Source organism: Amblyomma americanum, chromosome 10 (genome assembly GCF_052857255.1).
Source record: "Amblyomma americanum isolate KBUSLIRL-KWMA chromosome 10, ASM5285725v1, whole genome shotgun sequence".
NCBI classification, from domain to species: domain Eukaryota; kingdom Metazoa; phylum Arthropoda; class Arachnida; order Ixodida; family Ixodidae; genus Amblyomma; species Amblyomma americanum.
This window is the reverse complement of record NC_135506.1, coordinates 128169849-128191401: the sequence shown is the minus strand read 5'-3', so window position 1 is coordinate 128191401 and position 21553 is coordinate 128169849. Positions and strand designations below refer to the sequence as shown.

The 21553-nt window shown below is 47.3% G+C and overlaps 1 protein-coding gene across 1 annotated transcript in view; it reads right to left on the bottom strand.

The window, feature by feature from the left end:
* Positions 1–6727: 6727 nt before the first annotated feature.
* LOC144108703 (facilitated trehalose transporter Tret1-like) overlaps positions 6728–21553 on the bottom strand; it is a 30040-nt gene continuing 15214 nt past the window's right edge. The window contains exons 5-6 of the mRNA XM_077641875.1: positions 14003–14198; positions 6728–7326 (exon numbers count right to left, since the gene is read on the bottom strand). Of these exons, the coding sequence (XP_077498001.1) occupies positions 6998–7326; positions 14003–14198 (525 nt within the window). The 3' untranslated portion in view covers positions 6728–6997. The remainder of the gene's footprint in view (positions 7327–14002; positions 14199–21553) is intronic.

Genomic DNA, 21553 nt, shown 5'->3' with positions numbered 1-21553 from the left:
TGACCGATATGTTAACATGCTTGCCTGCAAACATATTGAATAACTGTCATCAGAGAGTTTATTTTTCTTTTGTTTCTTTTTTTTTTGCTGCGATATATTTCTCTTTGCCGTTTGGTGACTGCAACAATCTTTACAGTCTCTATAGAAGCGCACACTAATATACCACGGAGCGGATTAAATTACCGGAGCTGCTGCTGCGTTTCATGGTGTGGGAACAACGGGCGAAGACAAAGGAAGCCGGGGACGAAGCTCTTATGCATTTCTCGTGACAGCAGGTGATTGACGCCTGTTCTTACAGGCGTCAATTTACAGGTGAAAGCGAATGAAGTCGCAGCCAGAGAGGCGACGACGAGGAAGGCGCATAAAACTAGTGCTCTGTTGGGGACGAGGGGTCCTTGAGTGAGCTGACTCTTTCAGCGCCTCAGGTCCCTTCTTCGAATGACGTTGTCGGACTTGGTTATGAAGGAAACTATACAGGGGGTTTATTTTACATTATTTACAAGATTTTGGAACCCATTGGAGGGTGATGGGGGAAGGTAGGAGGATTTGAGGATGATCGAGGATTCTTCTTCTCACGGCACTCGTCGTCCGGTTTAAAAAGGGTCCGGTCCCTAGGATTCCCCAGGTTCGAGGAAGTCTTCGCCAGGTTGGGCGTGGCTTAACTTGCGTTGTCGTACACACACACACACCACTGCACGTATGGACACGCCCCCGTCACATGCCTCGCCGGAGAAAGAGGGTGCCGCTGGACAATCGCCCCCACCAGAGAGAGCGTTGTCTTCGCGTCCGAACGACTGTTCTCACGCTCCAGCCGGACACGTCTTCCGGGAAGTCCGAATGGGCGAGGCGCCGGCGAGCAGGCACAGTTGAAGGGGTGAGTCACCCCTGCTCGGTTCTGGCGGTCGCTAACTGCCTCCGGGCCGCACGATCTTCCGGGAACAAGGCCTACAAACGGCAGTGGAATCCTCCGTCTCGAATCCAATAAACCTCGCGAGGACCGGCCGTGGGAACCCAGATGCCTATCGCCGTGCAGGGACCCCGGCTGTAGGTGTCCTGGCCGAATACGCAGCTGAATCAGACCAGCGGCTGTCGCCTGAAACCTTACAACGCCACGTACCGCATCTGCGGGGACCATTTCACCGCAGATGAGTTCATGGACCACGGAATGACTTCGCTGAATAAGACGGCTATTCCTACTGTTCGGCCTACCGGATACTCAGATTAGCGCCTCCTCTAGGGGGCGCTGCTCGGGTTGTCAGCTCGCTGAAGGTAATTTTCAGTGTGCGCTTGTCGTGTATTTAAACGATTGACAATATCGCCCGGCCAATGGAGCTTTGAATTGTCTTTTTCTAGCTGCGATTTATGTAATCGTACCACCCACAGGACCCACTCGATGTAATCCCAGCGATTGAAACATACATTTCTCAATAGAATATATAGAATTCGCCTTTATGGCATGTACACGTTTCATCAATAGAAACTTAGCATTCGCTTCAAGAAATCAGTGTCTGGCAGACTGCTGGACAAATTTAAAGCCTGATGTCTCATTGTTTCTCATCGCTTCCAATAGAACACAGGGTTCGCTTACATATCATCATCATCAGCCTTACTACACCCACTGCAGGGCAAAGGCCTCTCCCATGTCTCTCCAATTAACCCTATCCTTTGCCAGCTGCATCCACCCTTTGCCTGCAAGCTTCTTAATCTCATCCGCCCATCTAACCTTCTGCCGCCCCCTGCTACGCTTACTTTCTCTTGGAACCCACTCCGTTACCCTTAAAGACCAGCGGTTATCTTGCCTTCGCATTACATGCCCTGCCCAAGCCCATTTCTTTCTCTTGATTTCGACTAGGATGTCATTAACCCGTGTTTGTTCCCTCACCCACTCTGCCCGCTTCCGATCTCTTAACGTTACACCTATCATTTTTCTTTCCATGGCTCGCTGCGTTGTCCTTAACTTAAGCTGAACTCTTTTCGTTAGCCTCCACGTTTCTGCCCCGTAGGTGAGTACCGGTAAGATTATGCTGTTGTACACTTTCCTCTTGAGGGAAATTGGTAAACTGCCACTCATGATCTGCGAGAATTTGCCATATGCGCTCCACCCCATTCTTATCCTTCTAGTTATCTCCCTCTCATGATCCGGATCAGCTGTCACTATCTGCCCTATGTAGACGTATTCCGGCACAATTTCTAGGCTCTCGCTGCCAATTGTGAACTGTTGTTCCCTTGCTAGGGTGTTGAACATTACCTTGGTTTTCTGCATGTTAATTTTTAGACCCATAGATCTGCTCTGCCTGTCTAACTCGTTGATCATGATTTGCAGTTCACCTCCTGAGTGACTCAGTAAGGCAATGTCATCAGCAAATCTCAGATTATTTAGGTATTCTCCATTTATTCTTATTCCCAACTGTACCCAATTCAGGCCTCGAAATACCTCCTGCAAACATGTGGTGAACAGCATTGGCGAGATCGTGTCTCCTTGCCTGACACCCTTCCTTATTGGAATTTTATTGCTGACTTTATGGAGGACTATAGTAGCTGTGCAGTTGCTATATATATCTTCCAGTATTTTGACATAAGGCTCTTCTACCCCCTGATTACGCAATGCCTGTATGACTGCTGAGGTTTCCACTGAGTCGAATGCTTTCTCGTAATCAATGAAAGCTATATATAGAGGTTGGTTATATTCTGCGCATTTCTCTATCACCTGATTGATAGTGTGAATATGATCTATTGTGGAATATCCTTTACGAAAGCCTGCCTGATCATTTGGTTGATTAAAGTCTAACGTTGCCCTGACTCTATTAGCGATTACCTTAGTAAATACTTTGTAGGCTACGGATAGTAAGCTGATCGGCCTGTAATTTTTCAAGTCCTTGGCGTCTCCCTTCTTATGAATTAAGATAATTTTTGCATTCTTCCAAGCTTCTGGTACAGTCGAGGTCATAAGGCATTGCGTATATAGGGTGGCTAGTTTTTCTAGCACGATGTCCCCTCCATCCTTCAACAGATCTGCTGTTACCTGATCCTCCCCAGCTGCTTTTCCCCTTTTCATTGCTTCTAAGGCTTTCTTTACTTCATCTCTCGTTACTGGCGGGATGACGCATTGCTGTGCACTGCTGCCTTTCTCACTAGCGCTCTGATTACATTGGCTTCTGTACAGGTCTGTGTAGAACTCTTCGGCTACGTTAACTATCTTATCCATATTGCTAATGACATTGCCCTGCTTGTCTCTTAATGCATACATCTGGTTTTTACCTATGCCTAGTTTCCTCTTCACTGTTTTTAGGCTACCTCCGTTCTTTATAGCATGCTGGATTTTCTCTATATTAAACTTCCTTATGTCGGCTACCTTGTGCTTATTTATTAACTTTGATAGCTCCGTTAGTTCTATTCTATCGGTAGTGTTAGATGCCTTCATGTTTTGGCGCTTCTTAATCAGATCTGTCGCCACCTGAGATAGCTTCCCGGTATCTTTTCGAACTGTGCTACCGCCTACTTCTACTGCGCACTCCGTAATTATTGATGTCAGGTTATCGTGCATTGAATGAACATCAAGATCATCTTCCTCAGTTAAAGCCGAGTATCTGTTTTGCAGCGCTATCCTAAACTCCTGTGCGTTCCCTTTTACGGCTAACTCGTTAATGGTCTTCTTCTTCGCTAGCTTCTTCCGTTCCCTCTTCAAGTCTAAGCTAATTCTAGACCTTACCATTCTATGGTCGCTGCAACGCACCCTTCCGAGGACGGCCACATCCTGAATGATGCCAGGTTTAGCGCATAGTATGAAGTCGATTTCATTCTTAATCTCACCATTGGGGCTCTTCCAGGTCCACTTCCTGTTTTCTCGTTTGTGGAAGAAGGTATTCATGATCCGTAAATTATTTCTATACGCGAATTCGACTAATAAGTCTCCCCTGCTATTTCTAGAGCCTATCCCATAGTCACCTACCGCGTGGTCGTCAGCCTGCTTCTTGCCCACCTTCGCATTGAAGTCGCCCATCAGTACAGTGTACTGCGATTTTACTTTATTCATTGCTGATTCTACGTCCTCATAGAAGCTTTCAACGGTCTGGTCATCATGGATGGATGTGGGTGCGTAGGCCTGCACCAATTTCAGCTTGTACCTCCTATTCAGCCTAATTACTATAGCTGCTACCTTCTCGTTAATACTGTGGAGCTCCTCTACGTTGCCAGCTATATCCTTATTAATGAGGAAACCCACACCTAGTTCTCGTCTATCCTCTAACCCGCGATAGCACAGTATGTGTCCGTCCTTTAGTACTGTATACGCCTCACCTGGCCTCCTAACTTCGCTAAGCCCTATCACATCCCATTTAATTCCCGCTAGTTCCTCGAACAGCACTGCTAGGCTAGCCTCACTAGCTAAAGTTCTAGCGTTAAACGTTGCCAGGTTCAGATTCCAATGGCGGCCTGTCCGGAGCCAGAGATTCTTAGCACCCTCCGCTGCGTCACAGGTCTGACCGCCGCCGTGGTCAGTTGCTCTGCAGCCGCTGGGGACTGAGGGCCGAGGGTTAATTGGTTTGATCATGGAAGGTTGTGGCCAAGTACTACACCAGGGTGGCCAAATCCTGCTCTGGTGAGAGAGTGCGTTGTCGGTTCTGGTCACCGAGATAAGGCCGCACTCCAGGCCTGGTTATGCAATTCCATCGACACGCGGATATTTTTTTTTAAAACCCTAAGTTCACTAAGTTTAAACACTAAGTTCATTGCTGCGCTGATCATTCATTACATCTTTCCTTCCCTTTGCTAGGTCGATAATTAGTAAAGATATGGACTTATTTCTGTACATTTAGGAAAATGCTTGTAGAAAGTTGTTTTTTTTATTGTTCTCGAAGGCAACTGCATGCAGCCGTTTTCGAAGAAAAGATTTACGGTGTTGTTTGCTATTTCTTCATATTTGTCTTGTTTTAGAACAAAAGAGTGCAACACAAACGTGTATTTTTTTGCGTGGTGTCTACACCTTGACCAACAAAACGCAATAATCACCTTTCACGAAGAGCGCTAGATTACTTTTGTGCCACGATGATGTATTGAATAAGTTCTGAATATTTCTGAACAGCCTATGAACCTATCGCTCAAAGCTGCTGATGTGCAGGAATACGTGCCTTTTTATACCCTTACTTATTATGTGTAGCTGTTGACAGCTCCTGTTGTGTTGTTCGCGCGGCTGATGTTTCGATGAAAAACCATCAGAGCGTATGTGCAATATGTTTTTGTTCGTGACATGGTGCCCCCGGCTTTACCACAACCTCTTTCTTGTTGCTCTTTGTATTATTATGTATTTTATAAAATGTGTGTAATACGGTATTTATTTCTGTACAGTTCAAATTGTAAAAAAGAAAACATAAACTATTTGGGTGAAACCACTTCCATGTCTGCAACTGAAAGAGGCGGCTCAATGACGGCAGAAAATTAAAGTAAGAACAGCTCTTATTGCAACATTCTAACCTGCATGAGCTAATTCAGCTTGCGTAGGTTCTTCGAGAAGCTTGGTGGTATTTCCAGTAAAAGTCTGCGATCCTCTGCGATCCGAGAGTTTATTACGTCTATATGTAAGACATGCTTAGAAATGAAATATTAAAGCACTTGTGCTCCACTTAAACGATGTAGTTGAATATTTTAATAGCCAAAGGTAAATTAGAATCGAAAGCATTACTATCGAAACCGAAACTGAAACAGACCTGAACCAGGCCTTAAAATCTCGGAGGATGAAATTAGCGGTCTGACCACCCGCTCGGGGCGCTGGCGGCAGTGCAGTAGCTCCGCCGCAGGGCCCTACGGGAGTGTCCGCTATTTACTTAACTATGTTTCTCTATGGTAACACGGCCACACGCTCGACTGCGTTACCGATAAAGCGCAGCGCCACCGCTGCGTCACCCGAGGCATGCGTCACCGACGGCGGCTACAAAAACAGGCTGCCCGGCTGGGAAGGTCGGCTTCCTTCCTTCTACTACCGAGACGAGCGTAGCGCTGGTATGCTCGTCCACTGCCATCACTAATCGAAAAAAGTGATGATGGCCTATCTCGGTTAGGCCAGAATACACGTAGCGTAAACGCGGCGACATCTGGTTCGGAAGAGTTAATATTATCATTACAAATAAGTCACCCATAATACCCACACGTACACCTTCTGTGCGAGGAACACCGTATACTGCATCGCAATACATGAGCCAGCGCATGCGGGCAGCCCCGAAAATGTCAGACCCCCAATCGATAGTAGTGCTACGCCACACTGTCTAGCTCGAGCCTAGAGGACCGAAGGCTGCTAGTGAACCGGGCGCAGCAAATACATTAGGCCGTAGGAGCCTGGACTGAAGATCCCTTAAATTACGGGGCCGCAAGGCAGCTTATTGAATTGAATGTATATCGTCATCGCCATCATCTGCAGCATTTTTCAGTAGGGTGCGTGTTCTTTCGCACACACAGGGCGGCCGAATCACAAGATGGGGAGCACTCGGAATTTCTCGTGCCCAAACGAGGAAGATAGTAATAGTATTAATTGTAAATAAATAAACCTGGCGCACAGTGCAATATTTGTAGGAAGAGAGACGCAAAAGCAGAAAATGTTGCCATTAATACTTGTGAACGTCTGCGAATGTGCAAGACATTGATGTTGATGACGAACACTGATAGCAAATTATTCATATCTCTCGTCTGTTTCACCAGGGTACACAATAAACTCCGTCACAGCACTGTACAAACAATGTACCGATATTGCGAATGTGTTCATTGACAAGAATCGCCATTGTATGAGAAAATAATGCTGATATACAGGGGGACATAACAGAAAGAAAAATGCACATTGCTGCTGACGCTAAGGATCACTACATTAGGTGCGTTGACCAGAGAAAAAAAGATCACGTGTCTTTGGCACTTATTTCGTAGACCATAGAAATAAAAGCAAATGAGTCCAGAGTGAGATAAGTTTTGCGCACGTTGCCGACAGTGTCGGAGCGAGAATCCGCTGTGCTGGCCTTCACTCCTTCTTGACTGACGCAGCCTGCGCGTCCGCGTATTCAGCCACGTCGTAAAACGCTTCAAGGAGGATCTCTTCCAGGCTGAGTCCCTTGGTTTCTGGTAAGAAGTAATTCACCGCCAGCGCACCCACGAAGGTCGCGGAGCTGAAAAACCACCCCAAGCCGGAGAAGTGATACTGTTCGCGGAGGCTTTCGAAGACCCACGTGACCAATAAAACGCAGGCCCAATTGAAGGCTGTAACCAGGCCCAGCAGAAGGCCACGGCCCCGACAAGGCACCAGTTCCACGCCCAGCAGCCACACCACGGGACCAAGGCCAATCGAGTAGCCTGCGACAGACATCATCGTCAGCATGGGTCAGCCCACTGCCGAACAAACGCCTAGAGTCCAACTGGCCTGCAATTGTCCCTGGACTGCACCAGCTGTGTTCACCATATTGCAGGTGCTCGCTTAATTCTCTCAAGTTTAGTGACCTCGACAGGAATTTTGGGATGCTAAAGACCACATAATAGCAAGCAAAACCTTATCTGCAGCAATAAAAGTTATGTGAGCATCATCCGGCAAAATTCGGGCGAGTATCAGCATAGATAGTGGAATGATTCACTACTCTAGTTCCTTGCAGTGTACTGAACATGTTTCTGGTTTGTGTCTGGTGGCAGCAATTAAAGAGGTGAGATCTATATCTCGGGGGGTCCTTTTTCCTCATGTGTCACCATGGCGGTGGTTCAAAGGGTGCCTAATTATTTATTTCAGTATTAAATCGTCATTTATAGAAGAAGTAGGTAAGGTTAATATACCCTCTGATAGAAAAATTCACACACGAATAGCTAACTCCTCATGAATAATATATTGCCACGACTCGGTAAAACCCTAGGATAAAAACGGTTTACTGGTCAACCAGGAAGAGTCCCTGCGCTTTTACAGCTTCTTCCTCTTCTAGTCTTGAGTTCGTAGATCCAGTCGTCATCTTTGCGCCTTCTTGCATGCGGAATTTGCCCCCCTCCTCAGGAAGCATCGTCTCGATGACAAGAAAAGGAAGTAGGAGGTCAAGATCCGTCCGAGTATTACAGCTTCATACATACAACATGGACGACGTCGACTTGTTGCTGGCGTCGGTTGGATGTCGATAACCCGTCTGGCACCACCTCATACGTTACGTCGGTCAAAAGTCTCAGCACAACATAGGGCCCGGAGCATCGCCGTAATAGTTTTTCGGAGAGCCCACGGCGGCGAATAGGCGTCCAGGCCCACACCTAGTCGCCAGGTTCATATATGACATGTCTGTGGCGAAGATTGTAGCGTCGAGCATCATACTCCTGCTAAGTTCTGATGCGCACACGCGCTAGTTGATGAGCTTCCTCTTCTCGCTGTGCGAATTCCTCAGCGTCCTGATCGACATCATCGCCGTCGGCATTCGGGAGCAACATGGCATCCAGCATAGTTGTCACTGGTCTCCCATGAAGAAGGCTGAGAGGCGTCATGCGAGTGGTGTCTTGTTGTGCCATACTGTAGGCGAACGTGACGTTAAGTGGTCCACGTCGACGTACATACAGAGCATGTCTGCCATGGTCTTATTGAAGCGTTCCGTCAATCCATTGGTTTGAGGGTGATAGGCTGTCGTTTTACGATGACTGGTACCGCTGAGGCGGAGAACGGTTTCCAAAAGCTCGGCCGTAAATGGAGTTCCTCGTTCAGTTATAACGAGTGCCGGTGCGCCATGCCCGAGGACAATGTCCTCAACGAAGAACCGAGCTGCTTCGGCGGCAGTACCCCTGGGTAGAGCCTTTGTGTCCGCGTAGTGAGTTAGATAATCGGTGGCGACAATTATCCATTTATTCCCGGCAGTAGACGTCGGAAATTGTCCGAGGACGTCCATGCCAATTTGCTTGAAAGGTGTCTTTGGCACTTTAAGGTGGAGTAGGCCGGCTGGTTTTTCAGGGGGTGGGTTACGACGTTGACAGTCTACGCACGTTCGTACATAGTGCTTCACTGTCGCCGCCAGTTTCGGCCAGTAGTATCCGCGTTGTACTCTAGCCAACGTGCGGATGTAGCCTAAGTGGCCGGCGGTTGGCTCGTCGTGGCAGCCTTGCAAGACTTCCGTGCGGAGAGCTGTTGGGATGACGAGTAGATGACTGTTCCCCCCAGGACGGAAGTTCTTCTTGTAAATTACGTCGTTGCGAAGAAAGAATGAAGAGAGGCTGCGTGCGAAAATCTTAGGCACAGCCGTAGTTCGCTTCTCCAAGAAATCAATAAGAGGGAGCAATTCCTGGTCCTATCTCTGCTGTTGCGAAAGAGTTGCGTCATCGATGACTCCTAAAAAGCAGTGTCTTAATCGGTCATGGTGGAGGGTTCGGTCGGTGCTCGCGAAAGGCAGTCAGCATCCTCATGCTTCTCTCCAGATTTGTTAATAACCGTCATGTCGAACTCTTGTAACCGAAGGCTCCAACGCGCGAGTCTCCCTGAAGGGTCCTTCAAGTTCGTCAGCCAACAGAGAGAGTAACGGTCTCTAATGACTTGAAAGCGAGCGTACAAGTAAGGGCGGAATTTCATAACCGCCCATACCACTGCAAGGCATTCTTTTTCTGTTGCCGAATAGTTCGCTTCTGTTTTAGACAGGGTCCTGCTGGCATAAGCAATCACTCTTTCTACACCATCCTTGCGCTGCACCAATACAGCACCTAAACCCACATTGCTCGCATCGGTATAAAGCAGGGTAGGGGCGTCGTCATCAAAGTGCGCCAGGACAGGTGGCGTCTGTAGACGTCCCCGGAGTTCATTAAAATCTTTAGGCTCTTCTTCACCCCAGCGAAAGACAGCGTTGTCACACGTCAGTGAAGTTAATGGCCAGGCGATTTGTGAGAAGTCACCAATAAATGGACAGTAATAGGCTCAAAGCCCCAGGAAGCGCCGCAACGTCTTTTTGCCCGTAGGTGTAAGGAACTTGGCGACTGCGGAGAGCTTTTCGAGATCAGGGCAGACACCTTGGCTAACGACGCGTCCTAACAATTGCAGCTCCTCGTAACCGAAGTGGCACTTCTCGGGTTTTAGTGTGAGGCCCGCAGATCGTATGGCCTGAAAGACAGCTAGCAAGCGGCGTAGATGCTCCTCGAAGGTGGCCGAAAACACAATCAAGTCTTAAAGATACACCAGGCATGTTTGCCACTTGAGTCCTGAGAGCACAGTGTCCATCAGCCTCTAAAATGTCGCTGGTGCTGAGCATAAACCGAATGGAAGAACCTTAAACTCATACAATCCATTGGGAGTGACGAATGCTGTTTTCTTCCGATCCCTCTCATCTACTTCAATTTGCCAATATCTACTTTTCAAATCCATTGATAAGAAGTAACGTGCATTTCGTAGCCGATCAAGGGAATCATCGATGCGAGGGAGAGAGTACACGTCTTTTTTCGTCACTTGGTTGAGCTTGCGGTAGTCAATGCAAAATCGTAAGCTGCCGTACTTTTCTTTAACAAGTACCACGGGGGAAGCCCAAGGACTCTGTGACGGCTGGATAGCGTCGTCGCTAAGCATTTCGGCCCCCTGACGCTGAAAGGCTTCGCGCTTTTTCGGAGCCACACGGTAACGATTTTGTCGAATCCGGTGAATCACGTCATCAGTGATAATTCGATGTTTGGTCAAAGGTGTTTGTCCGATCCGCGATTCTGAAGCAAAACAGTCTCGAAAGTGATCTGTGAGATCCAAAAGACGTTCCCGTTCTGAAGACGACAAATTTGGGTTCACATCGACGTTTGGTGCGGGCGCCTTGCTCACTGATCCTTCCGGTTGCAGCACAAAACAGTCCTGCCCACTTGGGAGGCTGTCGAAAAAGGCCGGAGTTGTGCCTTTAGGAATTTGCTGACGCTCGTCGCTGAAGTTGGTCAGCAGCCCTTCGGCGTGCCCATTGGCCAAACTGACTAGCCCTCGAGCTATAGAAACACCTCGGCTGAGAATCAGGGTGACTGCCCGTTCGGCGACGCCACCGCCGGTATGCGCCACGTCACACTTCACTTCAAAAAGAGAGCATGATCGCGGAGGTAATGTCACCGCCTAATTGGCGACGCGTAATGACATCAGTGGTACTTCCGCATAACCAAGGTCTTCATGATTTTTGGTGAAGGCAACGACGTCCCGAAAGCTTGTTACAGCCCCATGAAGGCGCAAAAAGTCCATGCCCAAGATGAGGTCTTTGCAGCAGTCAGGGAGAATAACGAAGCTGCCAACGAACACTGAGCTTCCCATTCCCACCCGGGCAGTGCACTAACCAGTCGGTGCCAGTAGCTGACCCCCAGCGCTTCTTATTACTGGCCCAGTCTATTCGGTTTTTACTTTGCGCAGCCTGTCAGCCAGTTGTTGGCTAATAATTGAAAAATCCGCCCCAGTATCCACCAGAGCGTGTAGCTCCAGGCCATAAATGCAAACGGCGATGTTAGCGCTAACAACGTCGGCTGGGTTGCTGGTCTCTTCCGGCGTTTGCGGCGGAAGTGCGGTAAGGTCGGAGCTATCAATTTCGTCGTCCGGGCTGCTCATTTGTTGCGGCATATTTGGCGGTAATGTAGGCGATATTTTCGGTGGTAGTACGGCAGGGTCAATAGGAACAGCGGCGTCAGAGTCACGGGCTGCGGTCGGCATTTGCGGCGGTAGTGAGCGCTTTGAAACTCTTCTACTGGTGGCAACCTTCCTTCGCGAGGTTGCGGCTGTTAGTTTCCCCGGCGAGGGCTCGGGGTCCGCCGTCCGCCGACATCATCAACGCTAGACGCGTCGGCGAAGGTTAACACTGTGGAGATGGGGAGCGGCGGCGGAAGCCCGGTGAGTTGGCTTCCCTACTGAGCTGCGGGTCCTCGATTCGGGCACGGCCAGCGTCGAAATGGCGATGAGCAGAAGCAGGCGGAAAGGCCTGCCCCTCTTGGCGGTAGCAGCAGTACCGATACGCATGGCCGGGTTGTCCGCAGAAGAAGCAGAGTGGTCGGCTGTCATAAGAGCGCCACATGTCAGTTCGGCGCGGTTGAGAGCAGACGGGAGGTGCCCACAGAGGCCCCTAGAAGAATCGCGTCTGCATACGGCTCGGTGAGTTCGGTGGGGCGTTGTCTCGCGGCGTACGACGAAGGACTGCCGCATAGCTCGCGGGTTGCGGCTCCGGCTCGTAGTAAGGCGCAGTAATGACGGCCGTGTTGCTGTCGGGTTGTGGCACGTGGTATAGTTCGCAAATGGCTGCCGCGTTGTCAACTGGGTGAAATTCGTTGTATGGTACAGACGGTGACTGGGCGTACTGGAGCTCTTTCCTTACGGCTGCTGCGACGGCCTCTGGTGACTGAACGCTCGTAGCAGTAATTCGCTGCAGCTCCTCGAGGACAATTTCTCGAATGAGTTCTCGAAGAGTGGTTCTATCGGTGGCAGTGAGCGCCGCCGCAGTCGTTGGAACACCGTTGAAGGGTCGGTCGTATATGCGGCACCGTTCATGGAGGGCTCGCTCTATAGCTGTAGCGTCCTTTACGAACTCACTGACGATTTGAGGTAGGTTGCGCACCAAGCCGGCAAACACCTGCTCCTTGACGCCATGCGTGAGATGTCATAGCTTCCTTTGCTCAGTCATATCGGGGTCGGCACGGCAAAAAAGTCGAGCCATGTCCTCCGCAAACATAGCTACGCTTTCATTCGGCTTCTGGACACGCACTTCAAGCAGGCGCAGCGCATTCTCTCGTCGACCAGGACAGGCAAAAGTGTCCACCGACTGGCGGCGGAAGTCATTCCATGTCGACAAGTTGGCCTCGTGGTTTTTCATACCAATTTCTAGCATTATCGAGAAGTTAAAAAAAAACGTTGCAATGCTTCTGGTCCGCGCTCCACTGGTTGAACTTGGCCACTAGTTCAAACTGGTCGAGCCAGTCTTCCACATCTTCAAACGCGTTCCCGCGGAAACACTCTGCCACCTTGGAGGTTGTGAGTGAAGAGTCACCGGCGTAAGGGTGGAAGGCGCCATAACTTGGGAGACCTGGCGAACATTGACGTTTGAAGAGCCGCCCGGTAGATGGTTGTACTCTGGGGCAAGGCCTAGACGACGGCGGCTAGCGCGATGGACAGGCGTGTCAATGTCCGGGACCCGCTGTGGAGTGCCGGAAGGAGTCCTGTGCACATCCAGCACCTCCACCAGTGTCACGACTCGGTAAAACCTCGAGGATAAAAACGGTTTATTGGTCAACCAGAAAGAGTCCCTGCACGTTTACAGCTTCTTCCTCTTCTAGCCTTGCGTTCGCAGATCCAGTAGTCATCTTTTGCGTCTTCTCGCAATGCGGCAATATGTAAACACAGATGATTCCACAACATATCTCAGTAGCGTAACTAATGTGCAGGCATTCAGCAGCTGAGTCCAAGTTCGCAGTTTCGATCGGCAGGGCCAGAATTTCGATATACCCCATCGTGAATTGAGACTCATACACTTAGAACTCCAGGTGGTAGAAATTATGGAACCATTCACTAGCGAATCATACATAAAGATTAATGGTGTTTTAGCACTAAACATCAATCAACCGATCAGCCCTCCTTTCACAATCCATTATAGGATACCAAAGGTGCTCTAAAGATGAAGACACAATAAAACGACCAACAGTGAGCACTTTGTCTTCATTTTTCTGTGCCTTCGTCCTTTGGGCGCCTTTACGATACTATAATGTGCAACCAAGTAGTCTAAGCACACTCGCTGCTGATTCGTTTAGCTACAGAAGGCGTTTTCAGTGGAGCAGTATTTTTGCGTTATAAAGAAACAAAATGCGGTCGAAAGCCACATAACTGTCAACAAATTAGAAGCCCGATTGTAATTCGGCGAGATTTTTTTCTCCTGTGCTCTTATGAGTCTTGCAAGATGTCCGCTGTTCAATGTCTTGCTGTACCTGCCTCCCAGCCGCACATTATGTCCTGGTTCCAAGAAGAGCGCATTGTTCTTGTGCAATATTTGTTGACTCGAAAGAAACGTGGCGCCTTGGCCGATGGCCGGACTCCTCTCCTACGCACCCGTCATGTACAATCCCAGAAGGATAACCGGCAGCAAACCGCTGTATCTTCCAAGTGACTGCCCTTCGCTGCTGGCAGCGTGGTAGTAGGCCCCGATGGTGAGCAGGGCGAATATGCACACCATGGAGGAGACGGTCAGCAGCCGGCGCCTGCCCACCACATCCATGAAGGACACCGACGCAAAAGTAACTACCACCTGCATACAGACGGGACGCCAAGGCTGCTATGCGAAGGTTTCGACTGCAGCGCTGATACATGTCGTTGTATTCGCAAACAATATGGCGTCAAGGAGTGCAGCTTGGTGGTCAGTAACTGCCATTTTGCGCTATGTGACAGCCTCGCCTGTGTCACGGCCCCTCACACCTACTGCACCACGCCGTCAGCAGATGAATGTCTTTCACCCCAGACCGGCCCGCCAAGGTAGGTGACGTGGGATCTCTTAGTTCACGTCATAGCAGTACTATTGTGGAAGCGCCAGCAAAAATGAGATATTGTCACTGTTAATTTACAGGCTAATAAGGTGCGTTTTTTCATGATATCTGGTTCAGACAGCAAATTATACCCCGCTGTAAGAGGCCATGCTTAAACTGTGAAGGAAGAGCACAGCTTGTTAGCTCACGACTTGTTGCCAGTAGAGTGGTAAAACTTTGACTCCCACACTTTAATGTGCACAAAACGCTTATTGAAATGGCAGGACGGACAGTGTGAGAACCAAAGTGCTTAAACGCCTTCCTAAGCCACACCGTGTGCAGAGCGTATTAGGATCTAATGATAGGCAAGCATCCCACGCTGATCATTGTTACTGCGTTCATCGTCACCTAGTAAGCAAGTAACTTTAGAAAGATGAAAATGCAGTTAGTGCACGTTGTGCTAGCTATGTGTAAATGCATTACTGAGAACTCGTTACTTATTCATGTAACGCTGTCATTTCGATTCCCATGTCCAACATTTTTCTACAAAACTTATGAATGTTGGAACATTGAAAAAGAATTGAATATTATTTTTGATGAAAGTGAACAGCGCAGTAACTGTCTTACATATCTTGGTGGACATCCGAACCGCGCTGTAAGGGAAGGGATAAAGTAAGAAGTGAAAAAAAGAAAGAAAAGAATGAAGGAAGGAAGGAAAAAAGAAAGAAAGGAAGGAAGGAAGGAGGGAAGTAAGGAAGGAAGAAGGAAAGGAAGAAAGAAAGGAGGAAGGAAGCTAGGAAGGAAGGAAGGAAAGAAAGAAAGAAAGAAGGAAAGAAAGAAACAAAGAAAGAAATAAAGAAAGGAAGAATTAAAGAAAGAAAGTAAGAAAGAAAGGAAGAAAGAAAGAAAGGAAGAAGGAAGGAAAGAAAAAAGAAAAGGAAAGGAAGGAAGGAAGGAAAGAAGGAAGAAAGAAAGAAAGAAAGAAAGGAGGAAGGAAGGAAGAAGGAAAGAAAGAAAGAAGGAAAGAAGGAAGAAAGCAAGAAAGAAAGGAAGGAAGGAGGGAAGGAAGGAAGGAAGAAGGAAAGAAAGAAAGAAAGAAGGAAGGAAGGAAGGAAGGAAAGAAGGAAAGAAAAACAAAGAAAGGAAGAAAGGAAGGAAGAAAGAAAGTAAGAAAGAAAAGAAGGAAGAAAGCAAGAAAGAAAGGAAGGAAGGAATGAAGGAAGAAAAAAGGAAGAAAGAAGGAAAGAAAGAAAAAGAAAGAAGGAAAGGAAGCAAGGAAGGAAGGAATAAAGAAAGAAAGAAAGGAAAGAGGGAAGGAAGGAAGGAGAGAAAGAAAGAAGGAAGGAAGGAAGGAAAGAAAGAAGCAAAGAAACGAAGAAAGGAAGGAAGAAAGAAAGAAAGGAAGGAAGAAAGGAAGAGTGGAAGGAAGGAAGTAGGGAAAGAAGAAAGAAAGAATGAAAGAAAGAAACAAAGAAAGGAAGAAAGGAAGAAAGAAAGGAAGAAAGAAAGAAAGAAAGAAAGGAAGGAAGGAAGGAAGGAAGGAAGGAAGGAAGGAAGGACGGAGGGAAGGAAGAAAGAAGGAAGGAAGGAAGGAAGGACGGAGGGAAGGAAGAAAGAAGGAAGGAAGGAAGGAAAGAAAGAAATAAAGATAGAAGGAACGAAAGAAACAAAGAAAGGAAGAAAGGAGGGAAGAAAGAAAGAAAGGAAGGAAGAAAGAAAGAAAGAAAGAAAGGAGGGAAGGAAGAAAGAAGGCAGGAAGGAAGGAAGAAAGAAAGAAAGGAAGGAAGGAAAGGAAGAAGGAAAGAAAGAAAGAAGGAAGAAAGTAAGAAAGAAAGGAAGAAAGAAGGAAACAAAGAAAAAGAAATAAAGAGAGAAAGAAAGAAAGAAAGAAAGAAAGAAGAAAGAATGAATGAAAGAAAGCAAGAAAGAAAGGAAAAGAGAAAGAAAGAAACGAAGAAACGAAGAGAGAAAGAAGGGAAGAAAGGAAGAGTAAAAGGAACGAAGAAAGAAAAAGTTGCCGTAGTGCAAGTCGCCGGAATAATTTCGACCACCCGGGGATCGTTAACGTGCACTGACATCGCACAGCACACGGGCGCCTATTGCGTTTCGCCTCCATCGAAACGCTGCCGCCGCGGTCGGGTTCCAACCCGAGTACTAAAGCTCAGTAGAACAGTGCCTTAACCACTAAGCCACCGCTGCGGGTTGGAAAATTGTAAGGTGCTGTTATGGAAATATTGAAGATAATGCTCCATTCTTCGGATATGCAGCAAAATGTTTTAAAGAGTTTCCATCACTCGCATGAAGCAGTTAAGACTTCCGGAGAAAAAAGTGGCGAACCCTTTTTACGATCTCAAAAGCGTTAATAGCAAAAAATGCAAGCCTGTGACAGGAAGACTTGCGGAGGTACTGATTGTTATAGTAAAATCTTAAAATATATGAAGAATTTCCGTTAATAAACTGTTCCCGTTCAAAAATGTTCTTGTCCAGAAATTTTCGGCATGTATTTCTTTTAACCTCCCTACTCTTCGGTGAGTTCTTGTCTACACCCGGCCTCGGCAGATGAACAACAGGCGTTAGCGCAGCAAGCGCTATTTTTCAGTGGGCTTTACAGCTGCCTTGAAATAGTTTTCAAACTGGCCTAGCGGCGCCGATTTCACCGTGGGCTATAGCTTGACCTTGACCGTCCTTGCTGCGCCGCTGCCGTAACAACGATCACATGAATTCGCCGCGCCACCGCGGCGAGCCTTCGCCGTCTCTGCTCCGGGGCTCCGCAGCCGCGGAGCGGCGGCTGCCTGACCACGTGACCTAGCCGAGCAGACACGGCTTGGCGTCAGTAACACGAGTGCGTTCCGCACACTGTATAGGCAGCGCGCCCACCATGCCACCCTGGCTGATGGTTCATCGCGAGAGGTTGGTCACCCAATGAACCGTACGGCCTATTGCTTCAGTGCCGCGTATCTGCCACAACGTTGTCAGCGCTAATGCATGCAGCCCACATCTCTCTCTCACCACCGCCACGTACCTCAAAGCGAGATTTAGGCGTCCACTGACCCAGGGAGCCAGTTATGCGCCCTTCATTTCCTTAAAATCATTGGCGTCTAGAAAGTTGTCAACGCCAATGAACACAGTGAACGCCGACACCTTTCGCTTTGCATATCCTGGATTACCTGAGCTAGTCCATGTTCATTTTTGTCCTTCCTCTCTTGAAAGTAAAGCGAGTGAATTGTAAAAGACAACAATTTTTTCTTTGCAAAACATAAAAATTATTGCTTGTAAAACTGAAGCCGAAAAAAGAAAATGAAAGGAGAGGGACCCCCGCAAAACGATCCTCTGCAAAGCGATTTCGGGCACATGTTTCGCACACTGTGTGGACGAATATGTTATGTTTTAAGTGTGCCTGAAGGTTCTTAGGACAAGTGAGATCTGGCTGCGGTCAAGACGGCGATGTGTGGGTGTAATGAACTTTTCAATGTGTCACTGTGATCGCTTATTTACACGGAAGGCGGCTCTAGTAATTTACCATACTTGGCATGGTCGGATTAAAAAAAGTGTGTGGCAGTGACTCACGGGAACTTTGTGTTGGGATCAACAAGTCATGAACAATGTGTTTTCGTCGATATTAAGTTGCTTGTGGGAGGAATTTGTTTATTTTACTTTGCTGCGCGCTTTCGTTCGCTCCATTGTACTTCGCCGTTCCTGTCGTGAAGCATGTGGCTGGAAACCGCGACATCGCGCTCGGTGACTCTCCGCGCCCGTGTGAGTGTGCCAGCCCAGAGCAGAGGATAGGCTGCCCCCTGACCTCAACCCCGGAGGGAGGGATAAGCCCCCTTCCCAGTCGACACCTATGATCCTAGCTACAGAAGCCCTTGCAAGCCTTCTACCCTTCGTGTACAGGGCGAGCAGCAGCCTGCCGCACATGATTTTCTTCCCCTTGGAGCCGCTATAACGCGCGGCTATATCGGTTTACCCATTTTATTTATTTATTTATATTTATTTACACAGAATACCCCTAAAGGCCCTCGAGAGGGTATTACATGGGGGGGGGGGGGGGGGGCACAGGCAAATGAACAGAATAAAACAAAACCACAAATATAAAACAACAAAAGCAAAAATAAGACACTTCGCACGACATAAGTAAGCAAAAGAATCAAAAGAATGGCAGCGCGGCAAAGAACGAAGATTACTGCAGTATTAAAATTATACAAACAGAACACTAATGCAATGAATCATTTAATAACATACCCTGCAATAACATACCCTGTAAAGGAAGCCATGAAAAAATAACAATATATACGAAGAATTAAGCAGTAGTTATTGAAGATATAAGATTAAAATATTTATCAGGATCAGTGGTGGTTGCGATATGTGAAGGCAGAGTGTTCCAGTCAGATATTGGGCGTGGTAAGAATGAATGCGCATAGTTAAATGTTCTGCACGTGAAACGCCTAACTTTAAAGGGATGATCGCGGCGGTCAAGAATCGAAGGAGGCAAAGAAAAAAAGTCGTAATGAAGTGATAGATGATGATAAAGTTTATGAAAATTGATAGTCGTGCAATTTTGCGGCGGAGACATAAATCCTGGAGACCTGCGCGTTTCTTTGAGGCTGTGATGCTGGTGTTACGTGAATAATCGGAGTAAATAAAACGAACGGCGCGGTTCTGCAATGATTCAATGTTATTTATTAGGTAAGATTGGTAAGGGTCCCAAATAGCCGAGGCATATTCGATTTTAGGTCGAATTAGAGTGATATAGGCATGGACACGGAGGTGAGGAGGAGCATGCTTTAGGTTATATTTTAAGAGACCTGTTGTGTGCGCGCGAAACCAAGCACGCGTGTTATCGCGTACTGCCTGCGCATGCTCACTGCCCGGCTATCTCTTATCGGGTAGCCCGTACTGGCTCTAAAAGACCGCTCGCACGGGCCCACCGCGCTCAGTATGTAACCTGTTGGCTTCCTGCCAAGTAGCAGGAATAAACGTTCTTTCGATGCTACGTCTACGCCGCCCAGTTCTTGGATGCCAGACATGACAAAACCTAATGACCGATTAGCAGATGCAAGCATAAGGTTAATATGAATGTTCCATGCTAAGTCTGAATGAAGGTGAAGTCCTAAGTACTTATACTTGGTGACTAGCTTGAGTGAGCTATTATTTAAGGAGTATGCTGTTTGAATTCGAGACATTCGGTTAGTAAAAGACATCAATTTAGTTTTTGAATGATTAAGTTGCATAAGCCAGGTTGAGCACCATGCTGTTACTGAATCCAGGTCAGATTGAAGTGATTGGCAATCGTATTAGAATAAATTTTGCGATAAATTACACAATCTTCCGCAAAAAGTCTGATATGGGAAGAAATGGAATCCGGTAAATCGTTGATAAATATTAGGAAAAGTAAGGGGCCAAGCACACTTCCTTGTGGGACCCCAGAGTGTACTTGACTGAAAGACGAATTGTGGTTATTGACAGCTGTAAACTGAGACCTGGAAAAGAGAAAAACTAACCCATGCAATGACAAGAGGGTGAATATTAAGCAGTGCTAGTTTCATTAATAACCGGTTGTGAGGTACTCTGTCGAAAGCTTTAGAAAAATCAAGAAATATGGAGTCTACTTGAATGCCAGCATCAATCGATGAATGTATGTCTTGAATGAATCCGGCAAGTTGCGTTTCGCATGAGTAGCCTTTACGGAACCCATGTTGATACTTAAAGATAATGTTATGTTCTTCAAGATAGTTAATTACCTGCGAGTAATTACGTGTTCAAGAAGTTTGCAAACAGTGCTAGTTAATGAAATGGGTCGGTAATTTAGTGGTGAGGAACGATCACCAGATTTGAAAATTGGCACAACTTTAGCTAGGCGCCAGTCCAGCGGAATCACGCCTGATGATAGAGATTGTGAAAAAATAGCGGAGAAGATGCGATGAATACCATCAGATGAATTTTTGAGTATTTTGTTATTAAAGCCAAGGTGATCTGATGATGTTGTTTTAAGCTTCCCTAGTAAGGATAAGATACCTGTCTCACTGATACATATTTCGGACATTGACGTATTAGAAGTGCTGACAGAAATAGGAGGTAGAGGGAGATCTTCACGGGTAAAAACGGATGTGAATGCGTTATTGAAAAGTTCGGCGCATTCGGCCACTCGAACACTTCTGCCTTCCGCGTTGGTAAGAGTAATGTCAGGAGGATTAGCGGGGTTTATTATCTGCCAGAACTTCCATGGATTGTTTGTTAGCATTGCCGGTAGATCGTGTGTGAAGAAGTGCCTACGTACAGATATCAACTCAGACTGATATTCCTTATCACATAGTTTGTACCGTTGCCAAGATTCGGAGTGTCTGTTCTTGTCGACTGGTCTGTAAAGGCGCTTTTTCTTGTTATTAAGGCGACGTAGATGCCTATTAAACCAAGGCGCTGTGTTAGTGCATGGGATACTGATGACTGGTATGAATCTGTCAATGAGAGTAGCAAGTTTCACGCTGAACAGGTTCCAGTTCGTTCCCACGGAGCGTGACGAAAAATCGTGAAGAAAATGATCGGCAAAGAATGACAACTGAGCGTTAATTTCACCGAAGTTTGCTCGGTTGTAGCACCTTATTTGTTTAGTGCGAGTTACCTTTTTATGGGGCACAAAATTCAGGTTACCCGTGATTATGGAATGGTCGGAAAGGCCTTCTAAGAGCGCAATGTTGGAGCAAAGGTAAGGATCACTTGTCAAGATAAGATCGAGAATATTGGCTGTAGTGGCGGAACGACGCGTAGGTTCAAAATCAAGTTGTTGCAAAGAGAAATCGAGACAGGACTGGAGGAAAGCCTGAGCTTCAGGATCATTGGCAGGAGCTGTTAATGACGACCAGTTAATAGCCGGAAAGTTAGTCACCAAGTAAAAGTAAGCTTGAATTCGGGAAACGACAAGTAAGATCGCTTAGTAAATTAGAAAACTGACTTGCGAATGAAGAATTCATGTCCGGAGGGCGGTAAATGACGCCAATGATGGCGACCGTGGGACCACAACTCAACTGGACCCATACCGATTCTAGGTACGACGTGACCTCGATAGGCACAGCAGTGAGCACTTTATTGACAGCCAGAAGGACACCGCCACCTCTACACTTCAAATACAGGACGCGGAACGAAT